General features: G+C 46.0%; 1 protein-coding gene across 2 annotated transcripts; it reads left to right on the forward strand.

The window, feature by feature from the left end:
- The first annotated feature begins 550 nt into the window (after window positions 1–550).
- Window positions 551–17,860, forward strand: LOC146204774 (uncharacterized). Of its 2 annotated transcripts, none has more exons than XM_084586557.1 (3): window positions 551–579; window positions 11,589–11,852; window positions 17,448–17,860. In XM_084586557.1, the coding sequence occupies exons 2-3, from the start codon at window positions 11,605–11,607 to the stop codon at window positions 17,536–17,538; spliced, it is 339 nt and encodes a 112-aa protein (XP_084442683.1). In that variant the 5' UTR covers window positions 551–579; window positions 11,589–11,604; the 3' UTR covers window positions 17,539–17,860. The 2 variants fall into 2 exon arrangements, with proteins under 2 accessions (XP_084442683.1, XP_084442684.1); XM_084586558.1 differs by lacking the exon at window positions 551–579 and adding an exon at window positions 10,008–10,346.
- The last annotated feature ends 7,560 nt before the right edge of the window (window positions 17,861–25,420 follow it).

Genomic DNA, 25,420 nt, shown 5'->3' on the forward strand with positions numbered 1-25,420 from the left:
AGTCCGGGAGATGAAGATTCCGACAACGGAAGAATAAACCCACAGAAGGAGTTGGGGAGAGGTCGAAGATTCCAAAAGACAAAAAGAAACAAACGAAAAGACAAACTAAAAATATCCCTCTCGATGGCCGGGCCGTTTCTTGGCTCCCCTTTCATGTTTATATTTAAACTTCAGATTTTATGTGGTACTCAGTCCACTTTTCTTTTAATTAAAATTAACCCCCTCACCTCCGCGGAAATTGCTGGTGCGGGAGACTTCTCCTTAGACGAATTCACTCTATATTCTGTTATTTTGTTCCTGCACCGGTAGGTAACAATATAGGTAGTTTAACATTTTATTTGCACAAAAGGGGTGATTGCACCTTATTACGAAAGCGCCACTCCGATTTGCGACGAAAGCGTTCCTTGTAATACCACTGCGGCAGTGTACCTTCGTGCTACGGATGCGTGGCTGCCGTGACAACGCTGATAACATGATAAGACTGCTATTGACTGTGGACGCTCGGCGTGGACTTTTCATATCATACTCCGGCGCCGTCGAACGTGCACTCAGCGCATCCAGTATATCCAGCTCGGCAAGGTGTGAGTATTCCATTGCAGCTACTAGTACGCAGTCTTGCAGAAAAAACCATTGAGCGTAAAATATGTACTGCTTTCAGTACCATGGCCCAATTCGTACAGGCACTCCTCGTGTGGTCAACACCCACGTCACAGCCGCAGGGATAGCTTATAATAATTTTGATGAATATCGCTGGAAGCATGCATCAGCATCGCGGTCATGGCCTCTTACTTGCTGTCGCGGCATTTTATCTATAGGGGTAAAATAACGAGAAACTACGTCGCTTTCATCGTAGTGGTGTCATCTCGTAAAATTGTCACAAAAATGTGCATGCCCCGTTTGGTTAACGTCTTCTTAGTTTAGAAACGAACAACAAAAAAGCGGTCAGTTAACTTTGGATGGCGGAAAATCCAGTTTCTTTAGCGAGTTTTTCAGGTGCCCAGTATGTACTTTCCTCTGAAATATTTTGGCTTTTACTCAAGCCTAGGAGGACTAGTATTTTGTGATATTTGGCAAATTTTCTTAAGGATTAAGCGATTCGTTCGGGTCACAAAACGTTATCTTTACTGGACAAAGCAATCTAGAAGTTTTTCTACGTTCCGGCTATTCACTGCGGCAAAGGGAAATTAGTATTAACAAGAGTGCATGCTCATGCTCTAGAAAGCATTCGTGTGCGTGACACAAACAGCACAACGTGATCGGCGAGAAAAATCCTGTGAACATGAATGCTGCATACTCTTGTTCATTTAAAGTGCTGAATATTATTATTAACGTTTGATTTATTGGTTTGGTTTGTTTTGTGGTGTTTAACGTCCCAACGCGACTCAGGCTATAAGAGACGCCGTAGTAGAGGACTCGAGAAATTTCGACCACCTGGGGTTATTTAACGTGCACTGACATCGCACAGCACACGAGCGCCTTGCTTTTCGCCGCATCTAAAAGCAGCCGCCGAAGTCGGGATTCGATCTCACATCCTTGGGAACAGTAGTCGAGCGCCGTAACCATTGCGACACCCCGGCGGGGTTTGACGTATTATGCACTTGTAAACTTGCTTTTATACTTCAGCCCAGAACAAAACTTTGGTAGAGCGGCTTAGCACATTAACCAGCGATTAGTTCGTTTAAGAATGCGATTAGGAAGCGCTGTGGTGGCAGTCCCGGGCCTCTTCCGTATGCTGAGACTCAGCCATAGTACTAATAATAATACTGCCGTAGTATTACTTGAATTCTGTGACATTAAGCTGCGCGCATCGCCATCTGCGGCCAAACATGTTCGAAAAAGTGCTTCTCCTTCTTCGTTTGGCGATGATGTTATGCATGTTGTGTTCCGGCTCTACACGGGGAAGGGCTCTGTAAAATAGCTCTCGCTGTAAACGAGCGAAATAAGTGTGGAAATATAGACAGTGAAAGAAGCATAGCGTAGTTCACGATTTGGTGCGAATATGAGCTTAACGAGACCCACTGGACAAGTGGACTGCTAAGAATGATTGCCTAAATGCTGAAAGACTATTACTGCAGTTTTGAAAAACTATATAGTTTCAGCCGACTTTCACTAGAACACAGCCACACGGCTACAAGGATCTAAAAACTGACCATTGGCTGAGGTAATTATTGTCAGCGTGAAGTTTTAATCCTGGGAACGAACTCTGGACCTTTGTTGTAGCTCATTGGTTCTCCGAGGGAAAATTAATGGGCTACTCAACGCGATAGCGATGACAGATGCATATATGTCCAGGGAAATTTCGTACTAAGGAGAAGATTTCAAACAAGGGAGTAATTTCAGTTGCCGACCACTTGAGCGTCGAAAAGAGGTACAAGCAACTATGATGGTTTGTGAAAAGGTTTCTTAGCTTGCACTCATATTAGTTCGACTGAGGACAGGTGCACGTCATTTGAAATTTTCCAGTTAAATTTCTCTAAGAGTGAAACTTAGCTTAAATAGTTTGAAATCCGTTTCCTTAGAGGATTGCTAATAAAATTCGGTAATCTGAATCAATGCTTTGGACACATTGCCATATTGTTTATACTTCACACACACACAAAAAGCAACTAATGCTTGCATAAGATTAAGGAACGAATAATAAGGACCTGTCACCGGGCTTAAAAACTGTAGCGCTGCTGACCACAGGACTACATTAATAGGAAACCGATAACTCTCATTTGAAGTTAAGCACCTTCCCGATTTCAAACTCACGGTGGGTACTGCTTTCTTCACAGCGAAGTAAATACAATATGAGCCAGCGAAATCGGAGATGGGATGGAAAGGGCGGAGCTGAGCGCGTGCTTGTCACGGATGCGCGTTCGTGCGAGCACGAGGAAGAAATATAAGGAGCTGGCGTTGAAAGCGACCACGTCACGAAGCACATCGCCTTTGAATGAAGTTGTGATTCGCGCAACGCGATCGGCTAAGTGTACATGCCGATCGTGGAACGGAGGAGAGCAGGCGCTCCGAAAATCACGGAGGAGCATACATGCGCTATGCACGCGGTCGTACGGAAGCAATCGGCCTTGGCTGTTTGGCACGTGTCCATTGGAATCAATGCCGGCAACTTTCAACGTCGGCTTCCTCTTGTTGCTATGTGCAACTGTATGAACGGCCCATGTATTTGCTGCGCCTGCTTTCGGGCCATTGAATGTACAGCAGGCGCCGGCGATGCCATGCACGTTAGTGGTCCTGCTCCTGGCTAGATATTTACTACAATTGAGCACCCTTGCCATCTGCTTTGCCATTTACAAGGGTTCGACGTTAGCTAACAGTTGGAGGGCTGCATAGTAGGAGGCCTACGTCAATACAGTGACGGCAAGCGGAGAAGGTTCTTAATATAGTACGTTTTTCGTTGACGTCCTCAATTATGAGCTGCACTTCATCCCGTGAATCACTTACAATGCCATCCGCTAATCACAACTTCCTGGTGCGTTCCTAATAAGAGGGAATAACCACGGAGGATTGAGTGTCTCTTTGTGTGAAATCCTTTCTAATCCGCATTTTCGCACTCCAGCTTCGTTGGACTGAGACAACTGTGTGGTCCGTGTAACGACGTTTGAGCCCATTTTAGCATTGCGACCTTGACGATCGTCTTATGAAATATTTATGCCGCATTTTCGCAATTTATGATGACATATATTGCGAAAACGCGCAGATACTTATGGAGCGGAAAATGGTAGGTGTAACATTAAGAGATGGGAAGCATGTAGAATGGGCCAGAGAAATAACTCGAGTTAATAACATTCTAGTGGAAATCAAGAAGAAGAAAGGGGCATGGGTAGGACATGTAATGCGAAGAGAGAATTACCGTAGAAAAGGGCAACAAGCTGGATATCAAGGGAAGGAAAGCGTAGCAGAGGGCGGCAGAAAGTCAGGTGGGCGGATGAGGCTAACAAGTTCGTAGGGGTGAAGTGGACGCATCTAGCACAGGACCGGGTTAATTGGAAGAATATGGGAAAAGCCTTTACCCATGCAGTGGGTATAGTCCGGTTGGTGATGATATATGAGCTGCTCATTTCCTTACACTCAACTCATTATATATACATGTGGTCGGTATGCTGGGCCCAATTTTCAGTGATCTTGTTGATAAGAGAATAATTCATCCGAAAACATATATATGTTCGCTTAGCTTTTCGAAGGTCATAAGGGCTTGGTTCGTGCCTTGGCATTAACTTCGTTCGTCCAGACGACTGGCCACTGGTACGGCTCTGGTCAATTGAGGTCCAATCTTATGCAAAATGGCTTTAGAGATCTGTCATTAAGGTCGGGAATAACAAAAATCACAGTAGCTGCGTCTGATATACGGCTCGCGAAAGCCTTCAGAGACCAATGAGTCCTTTCGAGAAATTGCCATGAATGTGATCGTGATTCATGTCCCGTACAAGGAACGAGTGGTACTGACCAATGAGTCCTTTCGAGAAATTGTCATGAATGTGATCGTGATTCATGTCCCGTACAAGGAACGAGTGATACTGTTTGTCAACTCTGCGCGTCAGAATACTGACATGTTGTCGTTACGCCACTACTTGAGCTTATTTCACACACACCGGACAAGAAGAAAGAGAAAAAGAAGGAGGGTCACAGTTTACTGTTATACGTTCAATATGCTTCCTAAGAAAAAAGGGTGCGAATCCTACGCTGCCTTGCACTGGCTCCCAAACAACTTCCCAAGAAATCCTACATGAGCCGCAGGCCTTGACTATAAACCCGGGGACGACCGTGTGATCATAATAATAATAATAAAAAAAAAATGGTCGATAAGAAGCAGCTGGTTCTTACCGACGGCTATGTTCTATGTCCCGTATGCAACAGGCGCATGGTTTCACATTTCACTATATAAGCGCTAAAAGTGGGGTGCCGCTATAGAAGGAATGAAGAACGAGATCGGTAAGCTTATCCCTAAAGTTGGCGGTGCAGCTTTATTACCAGTGCTCCAAGGAAGATGCTCTTTTTTGACAAAGCATGGAGTGATAACTACTGGCGTTAGATAACAAAAAACAGTAATGAGGCTATTTTAACAGTAATTTTATTAAGTGCACGTAAGCGTAATAAGTGCTTGGTTTGGTTTGTTGGGTTTAACGTCCCAAAGCAAATCAGGTTATGAGAGACGCCGTAGTGGAGGACCCCGGAAATTTCGACCACCTGGGGTTCTTTAACGTGCACTAACATCGCACAGCACACGGGCGCCTTTGCTTTTCGCCTCCATCTAAAGCGGCCGCCGAGGCCGGGATTCGATCCCGCATCCTTGGGAACAGTAGTCGAGCGCCGTAACCACTGCTCCACCTTGGCGGGGCGCGTATTAAGTGCGCGTTTCTAATAGACAGCACGTGCAAGATAGCAATGACTGTATCGACAATGATTATGCGATGCGATATCACTTGCACTCATCACAGGCAGGGTCAGTTTCAGATAGTTTCGAAGAGTCGGAAAAGGATCTAGTCAGCTGATAAGGGCAGGCGAAAAGAAAATATGCCTCTGTCTGCAGCTGGCTGATTTCGAACAGGCCGGTGGCCCTCTGTAGTTACCTCTTACCTCTTACCGCTCACCTCTTCTCTACTACGACCTCTCCAGCTCCATATCTGGGTGTTACCGGTTCTTCACAACACATTAACTTCTCACGGTCACTAAAGCGCGAGGGCTCCGAATCGCACCCTGAGCTGCCCTAGCTGGGCTCTGGGTTCGACCCTAGATAGGGCTACGCTTGTGAAACTGCGCTGCGCTCACAGGCGCATTTGTGGAACATGCACAGCTTACTATACTAAACACGCAACATGATACATAGGTATTTAATGCTACCGCCACACCCTCTATGTAGCTTCGGTGAGCCTGCGTGCATGTCCGGCCCTATGTAGGGTCGCAAATTGCCAACACTGCACCGATACAGGGCTCAATGTTCGTGCTGCTGAGGGCCGCGGTGTCACAGCACATGCAATTGCCTATCCGTGAAAAAGCAATCAATGCTTTGCTTTGCTTCAGCTTCACTAGTTTTTCATTAAAAAGGGGTTTTGACGGTTATCTGCTATGGCTCACTGAGTCGCATACGAAAAAAAAAAAAAAAAAAAAAAAAAAACTGCAGCGCTTCGCCGCTTTATCGTGTCTCCCGCCAATAGAAGCGTGTTCAGTGCAGATTTAATTTTACGTTCAACCTTCCCCCCTCCTCCCCTTTCATCGTTGCAAGTGTGTTTCATTGTAAGCTATCGTGTCAATCTTGGCTCTACCAGCTGATGCTGGCGGCTGTATTTCCCTACGGGATGCAAGCCCATTGTTGCGGGCTGTCGACAGACTATAGATAGAGCGTTCAGACAGGACATGACGCCCTTTGTTTCTCGATAGGAGGTACGCGTTCTTGCGACCTCAGAGAATAAGCCACTTCAACGCAGGAAAAACCCGAGGCGGAAGCAGATTTAATAATCATTGTATTTCGATGTCTTCATCGACGTTTACTTCCATGAAAATCGTTAAATATAGCATAAATGTGAGCAGTATATACATCAGCTAAATGCCCGGTGTATTCTTGGCATTGCTGGAATAGTTGACGAAATGATGATTATTACAGCAATGATGTCAAAAACGATGCGGACGTAATTTTGTTACTCGGTGCATGCAGTCAGTCTTGAAAAGCTGGTTAACCTCTTATAAGAGCGCCGCATGCTTCGGTTCCATATTGAAGTTGTAACGTTAATTAAAAAGCCCCCTTCTAATAAAAGCTGGATCCAGTAGATTCCTGTCCGTAAATCGCGATTCGCTGTCAAGTGAGATAACGAGACAGGGATGCCGTGAATAGAAAAAAATTGTTTCCTTATGTCTTCGCCCTTAGAATATTAACGGGATAGCATTAAGGGTCGCATTGACTGGAAAACAAGGCGTTGTTGTCGGCGTTGTTGTTCCCCCGACATCCAGTTTGGTTGAGAGGGTCGTGACGTCCCCAAAAAATAGAAGTTACTAAAATATGATATAAATGTCACTGGAAGGCCGCAACATGGCTCAAACGTCATTGGGACCTCTACGAATTGAAAGTACATCAATTGCATGACACTAAAGGTGAGATAATTAAATGGAAATCAAAACTCTAAAGTATTGGTATAGCGGTATCAAACTCGCTTCCCTTAGGCCGCCGAGGGGTTGTGTGTTTTGCGTCAAATAAATTTTAAAAAATACAAGCAGTAACAATATAGGAATCGCCTACGTGAGAGCTCGCTCGCGTGATGCCCAGCCGCGACGCCTGCTCCACCCGTTTCTTTGAATGGCACGTGCCAGTATGTGACCGATAGCGCGGTGCCCTCTGTAAACATGCTTTCCTGACGGTGCCCTTTCCGCTCAACCTGCTCTGACGGCACCCGCTGTGCAAGGGCACGTGATGACATGGGGTGATTAAGGCCTACATAGGAGTAGGAGGTATTATGTCGTGGGTTCGAAACTCTATCGCAAATTATCCTCCAATTTCACTAGCAGAAACATACTAAATGGAAAGTGAAATGGTATGACACCGCCCTGAACGCTGCGCAAAGAACGGCGGCGTCATAGTTTTGATACGAGAGACGGAAGATGTAATGCCACACGGAGGTCCGTTAGGGATGTACGAGCAAATGGTGCCAGAGGCTACAAAAGGGGAGGGGAGGGGGGGGGGGGAGGGGAGGGGGCTGCCGTCTCACTCGCTGCCTCAGTGGCTAGACGACTGTGGCGATGCCATCTTTATGGGTACCGTCGATCGTTGACAACGACAATGTCAGGCGGAGTTTCGCGTAATGGAGCTAACAGTGCTTCCTCATTGATAAAAAAAAAAAAAACAAAAAAAAAACAAAACAAACAAAAAAACAACGGTGCCCATATTTGTGAAGTGGCATGCAAAGAGGACCCCAGGCCGTTGAAGAGACCCATCAATGCTATCGCACCATGGACTTACAACGTAACTTAGGTGCCTCGAATTTTTTTGAGCGCGAAAACTTATACCCACACCAGAGCCAAGTAAGAATCTTTCTCAATCATCGTTGTACCTGACGCCTGGTTGGCTGGCCCGATCGCGGCGTCACAGTCCATGTGTTCTGGTGCTGTCAATTACAGAACCGCTTTCGCATGGAAACATCAGTCTGCCTATAGGAAACCCCGGATAATTTTTTTCTTTTTCAGATGCTGCCGATAATTTTTTGTGCACATTCATGATCGGAGTGTGAGGTAACGAAGCAACTGTGCTTTGCGCATTCCAGGTCGTCAAAATTTCGGGGACACATGAGGGCTTGAGCCCCTAGTAGGACAATGTCGCATTCGACCCGCCGTTGCTGCTGATCCACTATAGGTCGTGAAGTAGAATACTGCTCGCTATGGATGGACTTCGAGAGAAGCAAAATGCGAAAGCACCCATGTGCTGTGTGATCTCAGCGCCCGGTAAATAACGTGAAGAAGCAGGAATTGACCCGGATGCCTCCACTACTGCATCCCTCGTAGCCCTCGTGCAGCCTCAGAACGTTAAACTCCACATGCACATGCACGAACCCTCTCAGAGCTCTTGCATGTATACGTTGTATAAGGCTCCCAATGCATCTCTTGGCGGCTCTGCGGTTCCTGATGGGCTGCGCTATCTGTGACAGAAGAGCACAAACTGGGACGCTGCCGGCTCAGGTTGGTTGGTTTGTGGGGTTTAACGCCCTAAAGCAACTCAGGCTATGAGACGCGGGCTCAGCTCGCTGCATTCGCAGCGTGGGCGTGCGCTTTCTATCGCACATGCACGCGCCCGCGCAGGCGCATCGCAACATACCGCCTGCATTCCGCCTTGATTATTGGGCAACCTGCCACGGATTTGCATGAAGGAAACTTAATTAAAGGCGGGACACTTTTTATTGACGTCTGCACTGTATAGAGCAAATGACAGACAGCGATGAGTAACTACTGATCGTGAAATGCGCTTCCCATGTGAGCGAAAACAGTTTATAGGAAGTGCATTTAGAGGAAGTCAGCTATGTAATTATACTGTCCTATATAATATGTTTAAAATATGAGAAAAGTATTTATCAGCACTGTGAAATAAAGTGGCTCGCTCGGTGACCACCGTTTTGGGCTGTAGCATGGGGTCTATATACGATTTTGTTTATATATTACGACGTTACTAAAGCAAACCTTGCATTTGAAGAAGGAGTATACATTCTGAAAGAGGTGTTCCTTCAGAGGCACGAACGCTAGCACACCCAAGAGCACATGCGTGCCCCTTGCGCTGCAGGAGGATTAACTGGCTCGCTGGTACGGGAGGCAAGTGAAATGCAAACTTAGTGAAAGCTGGTGTAATGTAAATTCTTTTTTTCTTATTTCGGTTCTAAAATTATTGGTTGCGCTTCATTTATGAAAATATTTGGTTTGAAATAATGAAACCTGTGACGCGAATGGCGTGCTCCGTGCGAGTAGTGTCGATAGTGCGCTTTTGTATTGCGCTTGGGACATAATTTTTCGCTATTTGCGGAAATCTGTAAAACCTTCTTAGCAAGGATGTTTTCCAACAAGAAGGCCTCGTTCTTCGATATTTGCTTGGTCGTTTTATAACTGAAAAAGCAGGTGCCCCTTAGGGCACCTGCCTTCGATCGCGGACGTCGCACACTGGATATCTGTTGATTTGGTTGGTTTCAGAGCACTCAAAATTCACAAAGCATGCAAGGAGCGGGCACAGAAAATCGGAAAAAGAAGTCACACGCGGTGAGCGAGACGTGGGAGAATCCTACACCTTCTTCATTTTCTAGGCGTGACATTAAACCATTGTACTCTTTCGTTACCTTTCCAAGCCGTCTTTGTCAACTGGCAACATTTCCGAATTTACGGATAAGGGAGAATTGGCTCTTTTCGTTTCCATAAAAATGCGAGACGTCTCAGAACGGGGCCATGCGGTTGGAAAACAGGTCTTGCGGAAACGCTTCCAAATGAATGTGCATATATTCACACGTGAGCCTCCTCCTTTACCACTTAGCCTGCTATTGTGGCTGCCCACAACACAATACTACTTAGTACCTCCGTTTTGCATCGGCGGAAGCGTTTCTGTATCGCCAAGTAACCACCAGGCGCAACGCGATCGCCGTTCATGCACAGGAAGCTAGCGGAGCGTCTGCTCCGGCTGCCACCACGCCGGAAATGCGGCGCTGCCATTGCGCGGCGAAACTTGAGCTTGGGCCGCAAAAGAAAGAATTTCGCTGACGTTCTTCGAACCCTCCACAACGCGCTGAGATAAGATAGTGAAGCTGACGCCCTACTAAAGCCAGTCAAGGCTGAAGCTTCTTGCTCGTCTTGGAAACAGACCGGAACTCCATTCCTCAAAAAAGCAGTAGTGCGTAAGTACGTGAAGTCCTTAGCAAGCCGAGGTGACGTTTCTTGCATTAATGAAACATATTAACCTTGTTACTGAGCTTGCAGAGATTTTTTCTTTCTTCCTTTAGCCCGGGATGACGGGTGCAGTTTTTAGGGACGTTTAGGCTGGCTTCATAGTGCCAGTATCTCACCTCTCAGCTGCATCTGCTACTAATGATAATCGAATGAAAGATATGCTTTCTGAAAGACAAGAGGCGATAACTGGATGTGTTTTTCGTTTAATGGCGAGGCAAATACGTCTCTGCATGAAAATTGCAGCTTTGTAATGTAAATGAGATTATGGCTCTCCGATTGGGCATACTTTATCAACTCATCGAGTATTCCTTCTTCGGCGACTGGTTCCAACAGTAGCCCCAGGCTGTTAAATCTAATCACCCGGAAGTTAAAGCTGAGTAAACGCAGGTTTGACACCAAATGAAAATGGCGGGGTTTTTCTCTAAAAAAAAAAAAAAAAAAAAAAAAAAAAAGAGACGAAAAAAGAAGACTCAAAAGTGATAGGGAGAGATTAGACTAACTGCAGCACAAAAGTAGAACGCGCGATACAGTGGAAACACGCAAAGGTTCATCAGGGAAACGTTTACTCGTAGTTCTGAATAAGTGCCTTCTCCTTTACATATCATGCGATGAAGAAAAATGCCGCTCGAAAGTTTTGGCGCGCCAGAAACGTGACCCGATATAGGAAGGAGCCGAGTGTAGGCTCTCTGTGCTTGTTCTCGCTGTGCAGCATCGTTCTGAAGATTTTCGTTGCACTCACAATGTATCTGTGGGCAATGAAATCCTCTATCTCATTTTTCACGTCTTTTGCGAACAAATGCTGCATGGAATGGTTTGTTTCAATTAGCACTGATTGATTGAAATTACTTTATTATCCAACGGATTAGGAGGGGGATACCCATCCGCTTAAACAGCGGCTTGGAGCTATTGGGTCCGGGCGGAGTCTTCTGTACAAGAGGAAAAAAAAAAAAAGGAAACTCGGTAATAGGGTGTGTCTTCCTGTTTCCGTTATTGGACTGAGATGCAAAGTGTGTTTGCGGAGAGACCTTAGCTCCTGATGAAAAGCTCAACTGTTTTTCACACAGACCTGGAGCGTTGTAACTCGGACTTTCACCGGGGAGAGCCTCTTCGTCTTGTTTGGTTGCAAGCTTGCACGAGTGACATGGAGATCACGTCAAATCAGCAGTGCATGTCTAATTGCCTCGCCGCAGAGACGCACAGGACGACATGAGCTACGGGTATCCGCAGACCCCGCACCAGTACCAGCCCCCTGCTGCGCCGGGCTTCGCGCCGCCTCCTGCTTACTCGGGCTACCCGCCAGCGCCGCCAGCGCCCGTAGCGGAGCCGTACTTTGCAGCGTCTGCGCCAGTGGGCGACACATACCAGCCTCCGCCGCCACCTGGCCCTCAGCACTTGTATCCGCCTCAGCAACAGAGCGGCAGCTACTACGTGCCGCCTCCTCCGCCCACCACAGTGTACGTACTCGACACAGGACACTCGCTATAATGAAGAAAAAGCAAACAATGCTTGTTCCTGAGGCAACTGGATGATGAGCAGATAATATTTTGTCGATTTTGTGCAGGCAACGGGTGAAAGATTTGGTTGAAAAATAATATCGGAAGCACTAGATCAGCATTGAAATTGTTCCGAAGCTTAGCGGTCATACACGCACCTTCCTTTTCCTGGTAATCAAGGCTTGATTACCGTGATGAGGGCCCGGTTCAAAAAATTAAGAAGGCACCTATACCCCCCCTCTTTTCTCGCTCTTTGTTGTCACGTTGGCGAAATGTTTATGAACATTGCCTGAACATATACTTTCTCGCAGAGCACACGGGCAGACTGGAATCTAGACAGCTATTCTAGGAAATGACAGTACACAGCACACACAATCCCCCAAAAAAGATCAGAACGCGCATTAGGGAGTAATAAATTTCTCCAGTAGTTATCCAGTAGTTCCTTCAGCAGTTAGCTCAGGATGATTGGCTGCGTGTGAGCACAGACGAAGTAGAGATGGGCCTTGTTCAAATCGTATAGCAAATTCTTACTGTACATACTCTACCAATCATCTAATAGTTTTGTGAATTTATCCAGCAAGCCGAATTGACGTTCGCCTAAGGCAGTGTTTCTACGGAAGCTGTAATATTATGTTATATGTGCTGACTATAAGCACAGCAAATAATGTTTATTACCCCAAACGTTGTCATAATCCGGGGAGCTAAATATTTTCCAAGTGGCGGCACCTGTAGAAAATGACATCTTTACTGAACCGGCACAAAATAAACGGCTTAACTTGCTCAAATAATCAGTAATATATGTTTACATTTATTCAGAGTTTCAACAGTTAAAAAGACAGAGTACTAACAGTTTGCACATAAAGTTCACGTATAAATCAGAAAAAGAGCATGGTGTCCATTTGGGCTAGTTGGTGCAAATCTAACATATTGAACCACCGAGACACAGAAAGAGAAATACAGCGCTGTCCCGTGTACTTCTTTTCTTATATGCTTGTGTGTATTTCGCTGGTTCAGTGTGTTAGAAAAAAGCACATCTGCGTGTATCATACACCTTTATCTTTTTACAAAATAAGTTTACATTTACGAGATAGTGTATACAGCTCATTACATCGAAAAGCTGCTGCTACCGTAACAATGAAAATAGGGAGGGCACTGAAAATAAGGTGCACGCTTAAGCTCCGCTTTTACACGGGTATAGACACCTAATTTTTATGGCAATTTTCTGTTTGTTAATGATGCGTAAGGCAATTATGTATATTGATTACCACGTAGTTTTCGAATAAGACCGCCAAATAACTTATAATTGAAATTTGTTTCCCCTCCTGTTTCGGTTTCGTTGAACACTTAATCTCCGCTATCGCGTCTAGAGTGCAAAGCGTGGGCGCCCCAATTTTGTATAGAAACATCACATGCTTACCCAAAGAAGAAAATATAACTAAACATTTGACAGGAATTCGACCTTTAAATGATGTGCATATTCGTATACCATGTCTCTTTTTTTTTTTCATTCCACTTTTAAGCAAGTGAGAAAGAGATATTTACACTTGTATAAGTGTTTTTAATTATGTCTTTCACTGGGAGAGTTTCTTGACAAGATCTTCAACGTTGACCCGCCTCAGAATCTCTGTCTCCACTCTTAGGAGCAGCAAATTACAGAGGCAGCTGTGAGCTATGAGCCGTCATAATCTCTTCCTAATAATTCATTGCTTTGTTACAGTTTTCACTGCTAACACTCAGAATAATAATATACGCAACTGACCTCAACAGCAGTAATGACAGAGGTCAGTTAGTTTGTCAGCTGTTACGAGCTGAATACCAACTGAAAGCAAGCTAGAACCCGTTGATTCCACTTTACCAGCTGGTAAGTATCTGGAACCAGTTAATGTAAGTGGAGTATCAGCCCCAGTGGGACCAAGTTAAGCCAACTGAAACCAGTTAGAACCAGCTAAAACTACTTGGACTGGCGAACTATAAGGCTGGTTTTGGGATTATAATCATGCATACGAGACGACGAACAGCTTTTGAGCATTTGATATTGCAATACATAAGCTCGGCTTTTAATCATGCGAAATCAGGACCATGATTTACTCTTTTTCGGACGAAGCCTCGAAATCCGCCATTTTTTTTTCACCCTTCGGGGTGCCCCTGAGAACGGGGGGCCCGGTTTATTTGAACCCTTTGAACCCTGGAGAATCCGGCCTTGCTGGTAATCCGTTGAAACCGGCGCATTAGGTTCTTCCCACGTACGACGAAGTCCTCCGCATTGTTATAAGACTGCGGCCACTGGATAATTTTTTCTTTGTTTTATTTTAAATAATTCGCCACACGATATTTTTGTCAGGATAAACGGTGAGCATGCAGCCGCTAACCTCTTTGATGAAATATATAGCAGTGGTCGGTTGTAAATTCACACCTTTTTAGAATCTCTGTCTTGCTGAAACGCTTTACATTTAATTAGTGGCAGGATAGTATCTTGTGCCAGCAACACGGGGTTGACACTGGCAAAGGCTGCAAAAACGGGCGGTTCCATGCTCTGCTGGTTGGTGCTATTTGCTCCGAACGGAGTTGGACCCATCTAGAGCCAACACGTCTTTGAACTACAAGAATAGCCACAAAAGGACCACGAAAGGGACAAAACCATGCACATTCCGAGATAAGATCATGGCTGAGCAACGCTCTCGCTACATTTGAGCTCGCGGAGCTGTTAGTGACGAAAAATTCAGCGAAAAAAAAAAAAAAAAGGTAACGATGGCAATAAAGACAGATACAGCTAATTTCATTCACGCTGTCTCGTAGACGCAGTTTTCATTCGGAAACCGCGTTCATGCATAAGGGGATACTGAAATGTCCAAATGGTCAAAAACTACGAAAACGATAGTTCGGTGCAAAAAAAAAAAATCCTTATTTCCCATAAAATTTCACGTGTCATCTCGATCAAGAAACCAGCCTTTTTTTAAAAAAAGGAATGATGCGAAGACTTTACTGACCCATGCACTTCCCGGTTTGCTGCGATGCTGACATTATTCCTTTATTATTAGCCGAGCCCTGCGAGAACATCAGACTCGAGTTTTTGCAATAAGCGTGTCTGCTCTCACTGCCTGCAATGAATCACTCCGTTTGCGCCTTTCCGTAAGGCACAGACGCAAGCTTCCAAAGTCTGTTGTACAAACAATGGTCAATTGGAGCAACGTGAGACCACCCAGAGGTTTAAGGATAGAGCACATCCAACGTTCACTTGTTTGGAACGCAGGTATAGTAAGTAACTGTGCATTCCTTTCTCCAGTTGCGCCCTGGCTGCTGAATAAAAGAAAGGGCCGAAACACACGCACACGCACACGCACACGCACACGCACACACACACACACACACACACACACACACACACACACACACACACACACACACACACACACACACACACACACACACACACACACACACACACACACACACACACACACACACACACACACACACACACACACACACACACACACACACACACACACACACACACACACACACACACACACACACACACACACACACACACACACACACACACACACACACACACACACACACACACACACACACACACACACACACACACACACACACACACACACACACACACACACACACACACACACACACACACACACACACACACACACACACACACACAAAACAAGAAGAACATCGTACCAAACGGCCACTCCTTATGCCGTGATGTAACAAGTGAAACAGACGATCACCAGGGGCTCTACGTTGTCCTTCTACATACTCTTTGTAACCATTTCATATGCTAATTGCTTCATCTATCTCACGCATGCCTGCTTGCACGTCGAGACAACACGCATGCATGGGTTGTCTCACTTTTGAGAGAAGCCTATGAAGGTGGCCATCAAGACTCTTCCTACGATGGCAGCTTGGTCTTGACACAGCTGAACTAAGAGGGACACGTACACAGCCCTCTTCACTATATAACCTCAAACTGATTTAATGGGAAGTTAGAGGCAACCCTTAAGGATGGAGGAGGGTAGACCCAGAGCCGTGAACGACTCTAGGTGGACCCAGCACACAAGTACGGTTTAATGCCTTAGCCGAACGTCCAAAACGCGCAAACAGTTCTTATTCGGGAGCTAAAGATCTCAGGACAGACTTAGCCCTCCTTTACTCTTTACTCTTGTTATGTTTGTCTTAAACAACTAATCTTAGCTAAATTTGGTGGTTGTTTCGTGCTTTCTGCGTAGAGTAAATTTTGAGCAGTGCGAAATGGCGGGTACCTGTTGTTGTTCCGTGATTGCGGGGAGTTCTCACAAATGCCGTCAGAGTGGGTCGAATAAACTGCTACGTGCCTCTTGTTGCTTGTCCGAGTATTAAGACATGCAAAATGTTCGCGCACGGTAAAATAGTAAAACGTGACATAAGAGAACCAAGTTGTCCTTTGACATGAACCTAAGCACGAAATTGTGTATGATATGCTTTAAACGCTTTTAGAAGAGTGCAAAGCGTTGCTATGTAGATAGGGCCTGCCTTCAGGACCTCGGCAGTTTAAATAAATTGTAATGAGAGCTTATATATATATATATATATATATATATATATATATATATATATATATATATATATATATATATATATATATATATATATATATATATATATATATATATATATATATTCTTTCAGCATGACAGGAGCGATGTTTTGTACGTTCGTGCCGTTCGGTGATGAGCCAGAATTGTTCAGTCCTGAACTTGTCTTTACTGACTTGCTGGCGGGACGGAAGTTTACGAGTTACTTTGATACCAGTATAGGTGTGCTGTTGTGGAAATTTCGCTCATTAGGAAATAGTCTCCTATCGGAAGATTCTGTTCTACAAGGATTTCCGAAAGTAATGTAAAAAAACAACAACTAATTTTTATGACTGAAAGCGCGGAAATGAATAAAACCACTCATATTAACTAATTTATCGCAGTTTCTATCTGCGCAGGCGCTCCTCCTACTTAATGAGTACCGCCTGTGGTCATTCAGGTTGAATGCATGATAAAGAAAGAGAAAAACCCAGGAGGAGCTCAGTCGAGGGAATTAATGCTGCTTGTTGTCTCGCTGTTGCAAATGCGGCGGCAAAATTGCAGTCATGTCTCATTTGTGCTCTGGGAGTACCCCGCCATTTCATGAAGGTTAATGAGTCATTATCTGGCGCGGAAAAATAAAGTTAAGAAATGATAGTAATGTCCAGTCCCATTCTTTTTGCTTCTCATTGTTGGGATGAAAGCGCAGGGCTTATAAACTGAAAAGTTTTTTTTTTTTCTCTCCCATTTCATATCCGCTCCGCTTCCGACTCGCCCCCCCCCCCCCCTTTCTTTTTTTTTTAATATTTGTGCCCATTTTTTGTCGGTTTCAGGGAAGCGCAGCGAAAGCAAGGAGACGCGCTCTTTTCGTGGAGTTGATTGCTTGGTAACAATGTCTCATTTTGTACAGCATACTGCCTCCTCTGCAGCGCGTGCAGCTTCATGGGCCTCATTCCTTCCTGCATTATGTTTGCAGGATCGTGAAGGAGAAAGAGGACAGCTGTGCCAAGGACTGCTGCCTGTGTGCTATGTGCATGGGTCTCTGCTGCCTTTGTTGCCAGGATTGATGCAGACGACCCTGATGCTTATATGCTCGTTGCCAGTGCACCAGACATAGGCAGTTGTGACGCTCGCCGATTCTTTCCCACAGCGGTTGCTTTGCTCAAGGAGTGGCCGCGTTATTTGTACGACGCTGGCGAAAGCTGAAGCAAATGTGAATACAATGCGTTAATACCTTCGACCCTGCCAGATACAAGAAGCCTAGAAAGTGGAATCGAAGACGATGCGCTGAGAGACAATTTCGGAGTGAGCCATGGAAATATAGACCCCTATCCCGCGAGTGACGTTGTTTGGGAAAAAGAAAAGTAAACAATAAAAGGGCGACAGATATTTTCAGACATTTACGTTGATTACTAAGCCGTATGATCGCAAAAGAGAAAGTTGCATGCGTCGCGTGCGTCGAAATTCGGAAGAGCTCACGTGCTGAGCAGAAATAAACTTCAATTTTCTCGCCATTCACCTGCAGACTTCCACTTTTCCAAGTTTGTCAGAAGCGCTGAATATTTTTCGGAGCGCAACAGTTGAGATGTGAGACTATTATTTTTATGAGTCGAGCACTTCACCTGTATTTAAATGGTGAAGTTGTACGCATTCCAGTATCAGGTACGATTTCTTCAAGTTTCGTTATTGAAGCATTTAGTGACGCTCTGCCTTATTCATCTATCGCAGTAGAGCTGTGTATCTATTTGTTTGTTTATTTTGAAGACCAAAACGTGTCGCAGATTATTAAAGTTGAGGGCTGTACAAGAACGTTGTCGAAATATACGAAACAAGGCTCTTAGTTCACAAAGATGTGAGAAATAACTTTCTAAAACGCGTATGATAGGGAAAACAAAGGCTGAAAGATAAACATCTATACGTATATTTAAAGCGATTCCCAGCAGAATGAAGTCGTTTCGAGAACGTGGATTGAGCTTCGCGATCCTCTAGGAAATCAGTGTGTCTACTCATTAAACGTGTAGCCACATTAATAGCACATACAGGAGATACAAGGCTTGCTAACAACTGACTGCTAGAGGTCAATTTGAACTTTTCTGGTATATATCCGAAAAAGGTGGAACCCAAAGTGGCCCGTGTGTGCAGAGCGAGAAGCCTTGGTTCACTGGTCGTTTCGAAAAAACTTATTAGCCGAGCGCTTGATATGAGATCTTGGTATGGGGTGCAGTCTAGGAAACAGGTGACCAGCTGACGTTCAGTGGCGTGCCCAATCCAGCTGTCGCCGGCCGTGTTCCGCAGCAAATGTCTACAACGGCATAGCTTGAACCTCGCTGCACGTACCTGCGCGCGCCAGAAGCGCAAGGCAATGCGATCCGAACTGCGTAGTTAGGAACGATCTCGACGGGAGAACAGTACAGAAGCATGCAGGCTAACTGTTAGGGAGGGAGCAGATGCTTTTAGTTTTCGTTGCAAGCGTACTATACCAAACACATGTTTACTTCTCAGAACATATGATCCGATACCCTTCCGGTAAATTGCGTCGAAACTCGCCAGTTCTTTCCAAGTTAAGGGATCAAGTGACAACTAAGTGCGCACAAAAAGCGCACCGCTCTCGTCTCGTGCTTGTGCAAGCGCTTCTTGCTTCTAGAACCTAGTCACTTTGGAGTCACGTTGCTTCTAGAACCTAGTCACTTTGGAGTCACGTTTACGGTAAATGATAGGGACGAGAACTGTGGTGGTTGATTTCGAAAAAACAATAGTTGTTCCACGAATCTATAATGAATAGCTCTGCTACTGTAGTTGCGTCTAATAATACGTCTAAATATCGAAGGAAGGAAGCATTTGCTACGCTACGCTAGCTCCTGCCAACGAGCGAGACCATTGATTTTTACTGTGGGCGTGTTAGGTTTCCGGGAGAGGGCGGTGCGCGCAATGGCTACCTGAAAAGCAAGAACGCGAGGCAGATGTAGCCCTGAAGGGCGTCATCATACTATGAGGGTGCGAGGCCTACAGAACCGTGCTGTTTCCGAGAGGAGCAAGCATAAAATTGCAGCAAGATCAAATGAAGTATATATCAGAACACGGCGCAGAGGGAAAATCACACGATTGGAGATGACGCGTGCGATATGGTCTGGTACAGTTTTATTTTCCTCCAGCTGGGGGTGTCTTGCACCAGTAGAGAAATCCTGGAGATAGAGAAATGCATGTATAATGTACGCAGGATTGATCTTCTAATGTCCGCTCTAGCACTTGTTGAATGCGTGCATTTTTAGCAGGCGCATTTGCGGCGGTGTGATTGAGCCGCTTTTGTTCGACTGTTTTTTTTTTAATTTTTTATTCCGTGATTTAAAAGCACCAGAAAGGCGCAGAAAGGAAGTACGAATACACAGTTTGGTTGATTCTCATCTCTCTAGTCATCCCTAAATCTATTCCGAACCACTCCACTTGCGGTGATATTGAGTCTGCGCGAAAAACCGAATTCATCTTGTCTCTTGCTTGCGAACCGATCGCACATACGGGTGTATTGCTTGTTTCATAAAAAAACGCCACCTCTTAAGGCACCCCAGCCGTTCGGTACGATGAAATATATCGAATATAACAGCGGCCGCAGCGAAGTGCCACCGTGTAAGTTCGCTCCATGCGTCTGATATAAATGCAGCGACCTTGCACGGCATTACTCTTCGAAGTGGTACTGATATTTCTTATCATAGTAGCGCCATTTGCGGTCCACGACAGCAGATGTATCAGTGCTGCCAATGCTGCTTGTGCTGCGCTGGCCCGGCTGGCAAGTGAAGTCACACTGCGGTTGTTGCCTTGTACGTTTAAGGTTGCGAGTGAAATTTATATACAGGGGTGATAAAAAGAAATTTAAATAAAACGCCGCCTTCGTTTGACATTGCTCAGAATTCTGGTAGTTGCGCTTGTATCTACGTAGTATAACTGGTGCAGGCATAACGATAGCACTCAGCTACAAGCGCGATGGAACGAAGTTCGAACAACTAGGCATCGGGCCGCTCGTACTTGTTTTTGTCTTTTGTCGCGATGGTATCAGTCGCCAGCGTATAGTCTTCCCTCATGGCGCAAAGTGAATCCAAAACTGCCGGTAGCTGGCATGCCACACGGTAAACAATTATAATTAACCGATTATAGTGCGTACGCACAGGCCTTTCTTCGTAATACTTGTCTTAACCCGATGTTTTTTACACGATACGTACCGTATGCAAACTTTCTGTGGCTATGGGCCTGGTGCGCTGCAGTTACATCTGTATATGTGGCGCCATCTGGGAGCCGCGTCGTCAATTATTGGAGGCTTAAACATGGCCTCTAATCGTTCAAGGGCGCGCTGGATCGCGGAGGCCACTTGTTTAACATAAAGCCCCTCAATTTATTGAGGGGCTTTAGTTTAACATTACTTGTGGCGCCACCTGGAAGCCGCCGCGTAAAGTTGCGGAGTTTTAACCCTACCTAAAACCTGGTTACAACGAGCTAAAGCATAAGACTAGGTGGCTCGGATTTAACTTCCGGTCACCGCCCTGTTCGGATGCGTTATCATGAGCTCCGACGGAGCGTTTTCGACGGCCGTTTCTGGCCGCCGTTACAGAAACTCTGCTGTTGTGGAGGACGAGTACCGGATTGTTCTGCCTAATGTGCCTTCGGGTCGGTTGATTTTGAACACTTTATTTCTCCATGTAGATGTGAGAGCTAGTCCTTATAGAGCCGAAGACTTCAGAGGCTTGCTAGCAAGTTTTAAACTACTTCCTTTGGTAGTAACCTTCAGAGCATATGATGAATCGTGTGTGGGCAATTACTTTTAGAAATGCCGAAGGGTTAAAGCGCCTGCTGGACTGTAAGGAAGACAGGTGAAAGATCGGCGATGTGTTGTTATCAACGCGTCAAACAAGGGTGTGCGTCTCAAACTGCATTGGCGTTTGCACACTGTGTCCGATGACGATGTGCGGGTCGCGTTTCTCTCGTACGAACAAGTGACCGAAATAGCCAAAGAACGATGACGCGTGCATGGCGTATCAGACAAAGGCTCCACCAAACGCATGGTGACTCTTGAGCTCAACACGGGTGTGAAACGGCTGCATTCCTCTTGAGAGGAGAGTTTCAGGGGAGCTGGCCCTCTTGATTATGCCCGGCAGAAAATTGTTCTGCCTGCGCAGATAAGGCTTTGGACGGTGACGAGAAGCAGCCTATGGACGTGTGCAAAGGAAGCATGGCCGCTGTCTAAGCGTTCGCGGCAAGACGCCGCGGATGACTTTACCCTAAAGTGGAGACCAGCATCGGCGAACATGCGCTCGCGGACGATATGGGCCTTCAGACCGAAGGCAGGCGGCGACGTCACCAACGCAATCCTCCACCGCGACGGGGAGCGTCTCAGCGGTTTAACTGTGAGCTTGACGTGCCAGTAATGATGGTGATTTTCAGAGAAATGTGCCGGCTTGCCTTGTCGGTGTGGAGAGTGTTGGGGCCGGTTGCTCATTATGGTTGTATTGTTCCAAATTCGTGTGCCCGTCTGTTGTTTAACCGAGAGCTGCATGATCCGGCCCGTACGGTCTGGCATCCTATAATCCCATAGAAATGGCAGCTGCATTGCGGATCGGTGTATACACTAAACACAAGAGGACTGGAAGCAAGACGTCGGGAGTATCAACTCAGCCGTCTATTACCTAAAAACGATCTGGACGTTATAGGGGAGAAAACTTGGGCCAGGGGGCGCTGCGTCGTTCTGTGCGTCAGCGCCCTCCATGGGGACCCCGTCAAGACCTCCGCGCAGCGCGGCCGCGTCGTCTGCTCCCCGCCGAATGGAAAAGCATCTGCTCCGCGTTGCTTCCCAGCACGCGTTTGCGCGCGTGCGCTCGGTTGTTTCTCTCCTTCTCCGGCCGCGTTCTGTCCGCCGTCGCGCTCCTATGAAGAGGGTAAAAAAAAGAAATAGAATAAAAAAAAATGACGGCGTGCTTTTTTTCGCAAAGCCTGTGTCTAAACGGTAACGGGATGGTTGTTGGCTTTTTTTTTTGTATCTCGCACCTCTGTTTGTAACTGGCGGTGCCGCAGCAGCCATCGCGAAACCGAGTCGGCCTCAAGAAACAGATATTCATTATTAATGCGATCACTTAATCATTATAAAGGAAAAACACATACGCCAATCAATGTTCTATCCTCATACGCGATCCGGCTTCGGGAGCTGAAAACTCATTCGCTAGAGGAGATAACTGAACTAAGAATTGCACAGCGTAGCTGTGGAATTAAGAAGAAAAAGGTTTCCGTGGAGAGATGTCCCCGTCTGCATGGAAAGTCGTCAGACATTTCCTCGCTCTTCGTCTCGTGGAGAGAGAAACTACCGCAAAAATGGCATGCCTCGGCTTCTCGTCAGTGACCCAGGTCGTTAACAAACCCCTCATTGTTAAAGGTAGCTAGGTCATTTATTTCGAATGGCAGCACAGCAGCAGCGAACTTCCCCTGGCCGCTGTCGGCAGGAACCAAAGGGTAAGGCGGCATGATTTGAGCCTTTGTAGGAAACGCGTCCCGAACGCTCCAAAAATAGGCACCACGGCGCCGGTAGCATCGGCTAAGACTGTCCCCAAAGAGTTGAATAGGCCCCTTTCAAGTGAGCAGTCACAAAGAGAAAGGAAGCTCCCCAACCAGCGCCCGGTGCACTCCTCGCTGTGTACAAGCGTATCGGTTATTCTCAACGAGAAGGCTGGACTCTTCATTCTCTGAAATATGGACAGAGACATCAAGAGGTGCCGCCTTAAGCCATTCAAAGTACCTGTCGCTTGCGTCTCGCCTTCGAGTAGCGAATTTGCGTTCATGTTCTTTTTTTATGTCTGAGCCTTCCAACAAGCGTTCTTTGAAAACAATGTCCGCGGCGATCTATTAATCATAATTTCTTCCTTTCGAAAGCACCGATGAAAAACATGCCTTCAGCCAGCCTCTATGTCAACCGGGGCACAGAAAAAAGCAAAAATAAGAAACCCCACTGGCAAATGGCGCCGGCTTTGCGCGCACAGACGCGCGACCATCCCCCTTCGTCCTCACTCTCCTTCTCTCGCTCCGCGTGCACGTGCGGCTGAACGTGGCACGCGCTCCCGAGCGAGCGGGCTGCGCAGATTCCGCAGACAGCCGTGCGCAGCGTGGGCGCGGATGCGCGTAGGTTTTGTAGTTTCTCTCCGCTCCACTAAAAATCGAGCGCTGGCGTCGCGGAGCAAACAGACGATATTGTGCTGAGTACGCAGACGATATAGCAAACAAGATATTGTGCAGAGTAAGCAGACGATATTTTGCTGCTAGCTGAGAGTCTCGAAGAATTGCAAACTCTAGTTAAGTATTGCGGAGACGAAGGGGACGCTCTAGGCTTCAGTTTCAGCGCAGTTAAGTCGGGTCTGATGATTTTCAACGGCTCAACTGATCAGGGTCTTAAAATACAAGGCCATGAAATACCTAGAGTAACAGAATATAAATATCTGGGGGTATGGGTAAACGAAGGATTGGCATACATTGGAAAGCATGAGCAATCACTTAAGGCCAAAGGGCGAAGAATGCCGGGATAATGAAGCATAAGGCATTGTGGGGATACAATAGGTATGAGGTTTTGAGGGGTATTTGGAAAGGATTTATGGTGCCCGGACTTACTTTCGCAAATGCGGTTTTGTGCCTAAAATCAGAGGTGCAGTCGACATTAGAAATAAATCAGAGATCCGTTGGACGATTAGCCCTAGGTGCCCACGGCAAAACTACAAATGAGGCGGTATAGGGAGATATGGGCTGGGCATCTTTCGAAGTACGGGAAGCTCAGAGTAAAATATTATATGAGGAACGCCTGAGGAAATTGGACAGTAACAGATGGGCAGCTAAAGTATTAAAATGCCTGTACTTAAAAAGCGTTGACTCACAATGGAGGAAAAGAACTAGGAAACTAACTAGTAAGTATGCTAATCACAAGGACGGAGAAATAAAGAGCATTAAGCAACAGCTGAAAAACACAGAAGGTAAAAATTGGATAAATTCGATGGAAAAGAAACAGTGTGGAATACCGAAAGTGGAAAATGCAGATCAGGAAGGAAGATTTCTTTGATAACTCAAGAGGCAGTGCCATACTTTTTGAAGCTAGATCAGGGTGCCTTAGAACACGCAGCTACAAAAAGAAATTTATCAATGGAAATGACGCATGTGCTGTATGTGGAAACTCCAGTGAAACAATTGACCATATTATACTCGAATGTAACGGTATCCATCCGGAAGTTGATGCAGGCGCAATCACTGTTCCTGAAGCTCTGGGGTTTAGAGATAACAGTGGCCGGGTGAATAAACCGGCGGTGGAAACTAGCAAAAAACGGCTGGAAGATTGGTGGCTTAAAAACAGAGAAGTGACATAATGTTAGTATTGTAGGAACAAAAATTCAATAAATAGAATGATGGTTTAGTTAACCATTCTAAATCAATAATTAAGATATAGGGAGAAAAATGAGCATGATAGCTACTGCTACCACCCCGTTTCAAAGGGGACGCTCCTATATTCCATCCATCCATCCATCCATCCATCCATCCATCCATCCATCCATCCATCCATCCATCCATCCATCCATCCATCCATCCATCCATCCATCCATCCATCCATCCATCCATCCATCCATCCATCCATCCATCCATCCATCCATCCATCCATCCATCCATCCATCCATCCATCCATCCATCCATCCATCCATCCATCCGTCCGTCCGTCCGTCCGTCCGTCCGTCCGTCCGTCCGTCCGTCCGTCCGTCCGTCCGTCCGTCCGTCCGTCCGTCCATCCATCCATCCATCCATCCATCCATCCATCCATCCATCCATCCATCCATCCATCCATCCATCCATCCATCCATCCATCCATCCATCCATCCATCCATCCATCCATCCATCCATCCATCCATCCATCCATCCATCCATCCATCCATCCATCCATCCATCCAT

The sequence above is a fragment of the Amblyomma maculatum genome, chromosome 1 (genome assembly GCF_055883805.1).
Source record: "Amblyomma maculatum isolate TAMU_Amacu chromosome 1, ASM5588380v1, whole genome shotgun sequence".
Classification (NCBI taxonomy): domain Eukaryota; kingdom Metazoa; phylum Arthropoda; class Arachnida; order Ixodida; family Ixodidae; genus Amblyomma; species Amblyomma maculatum.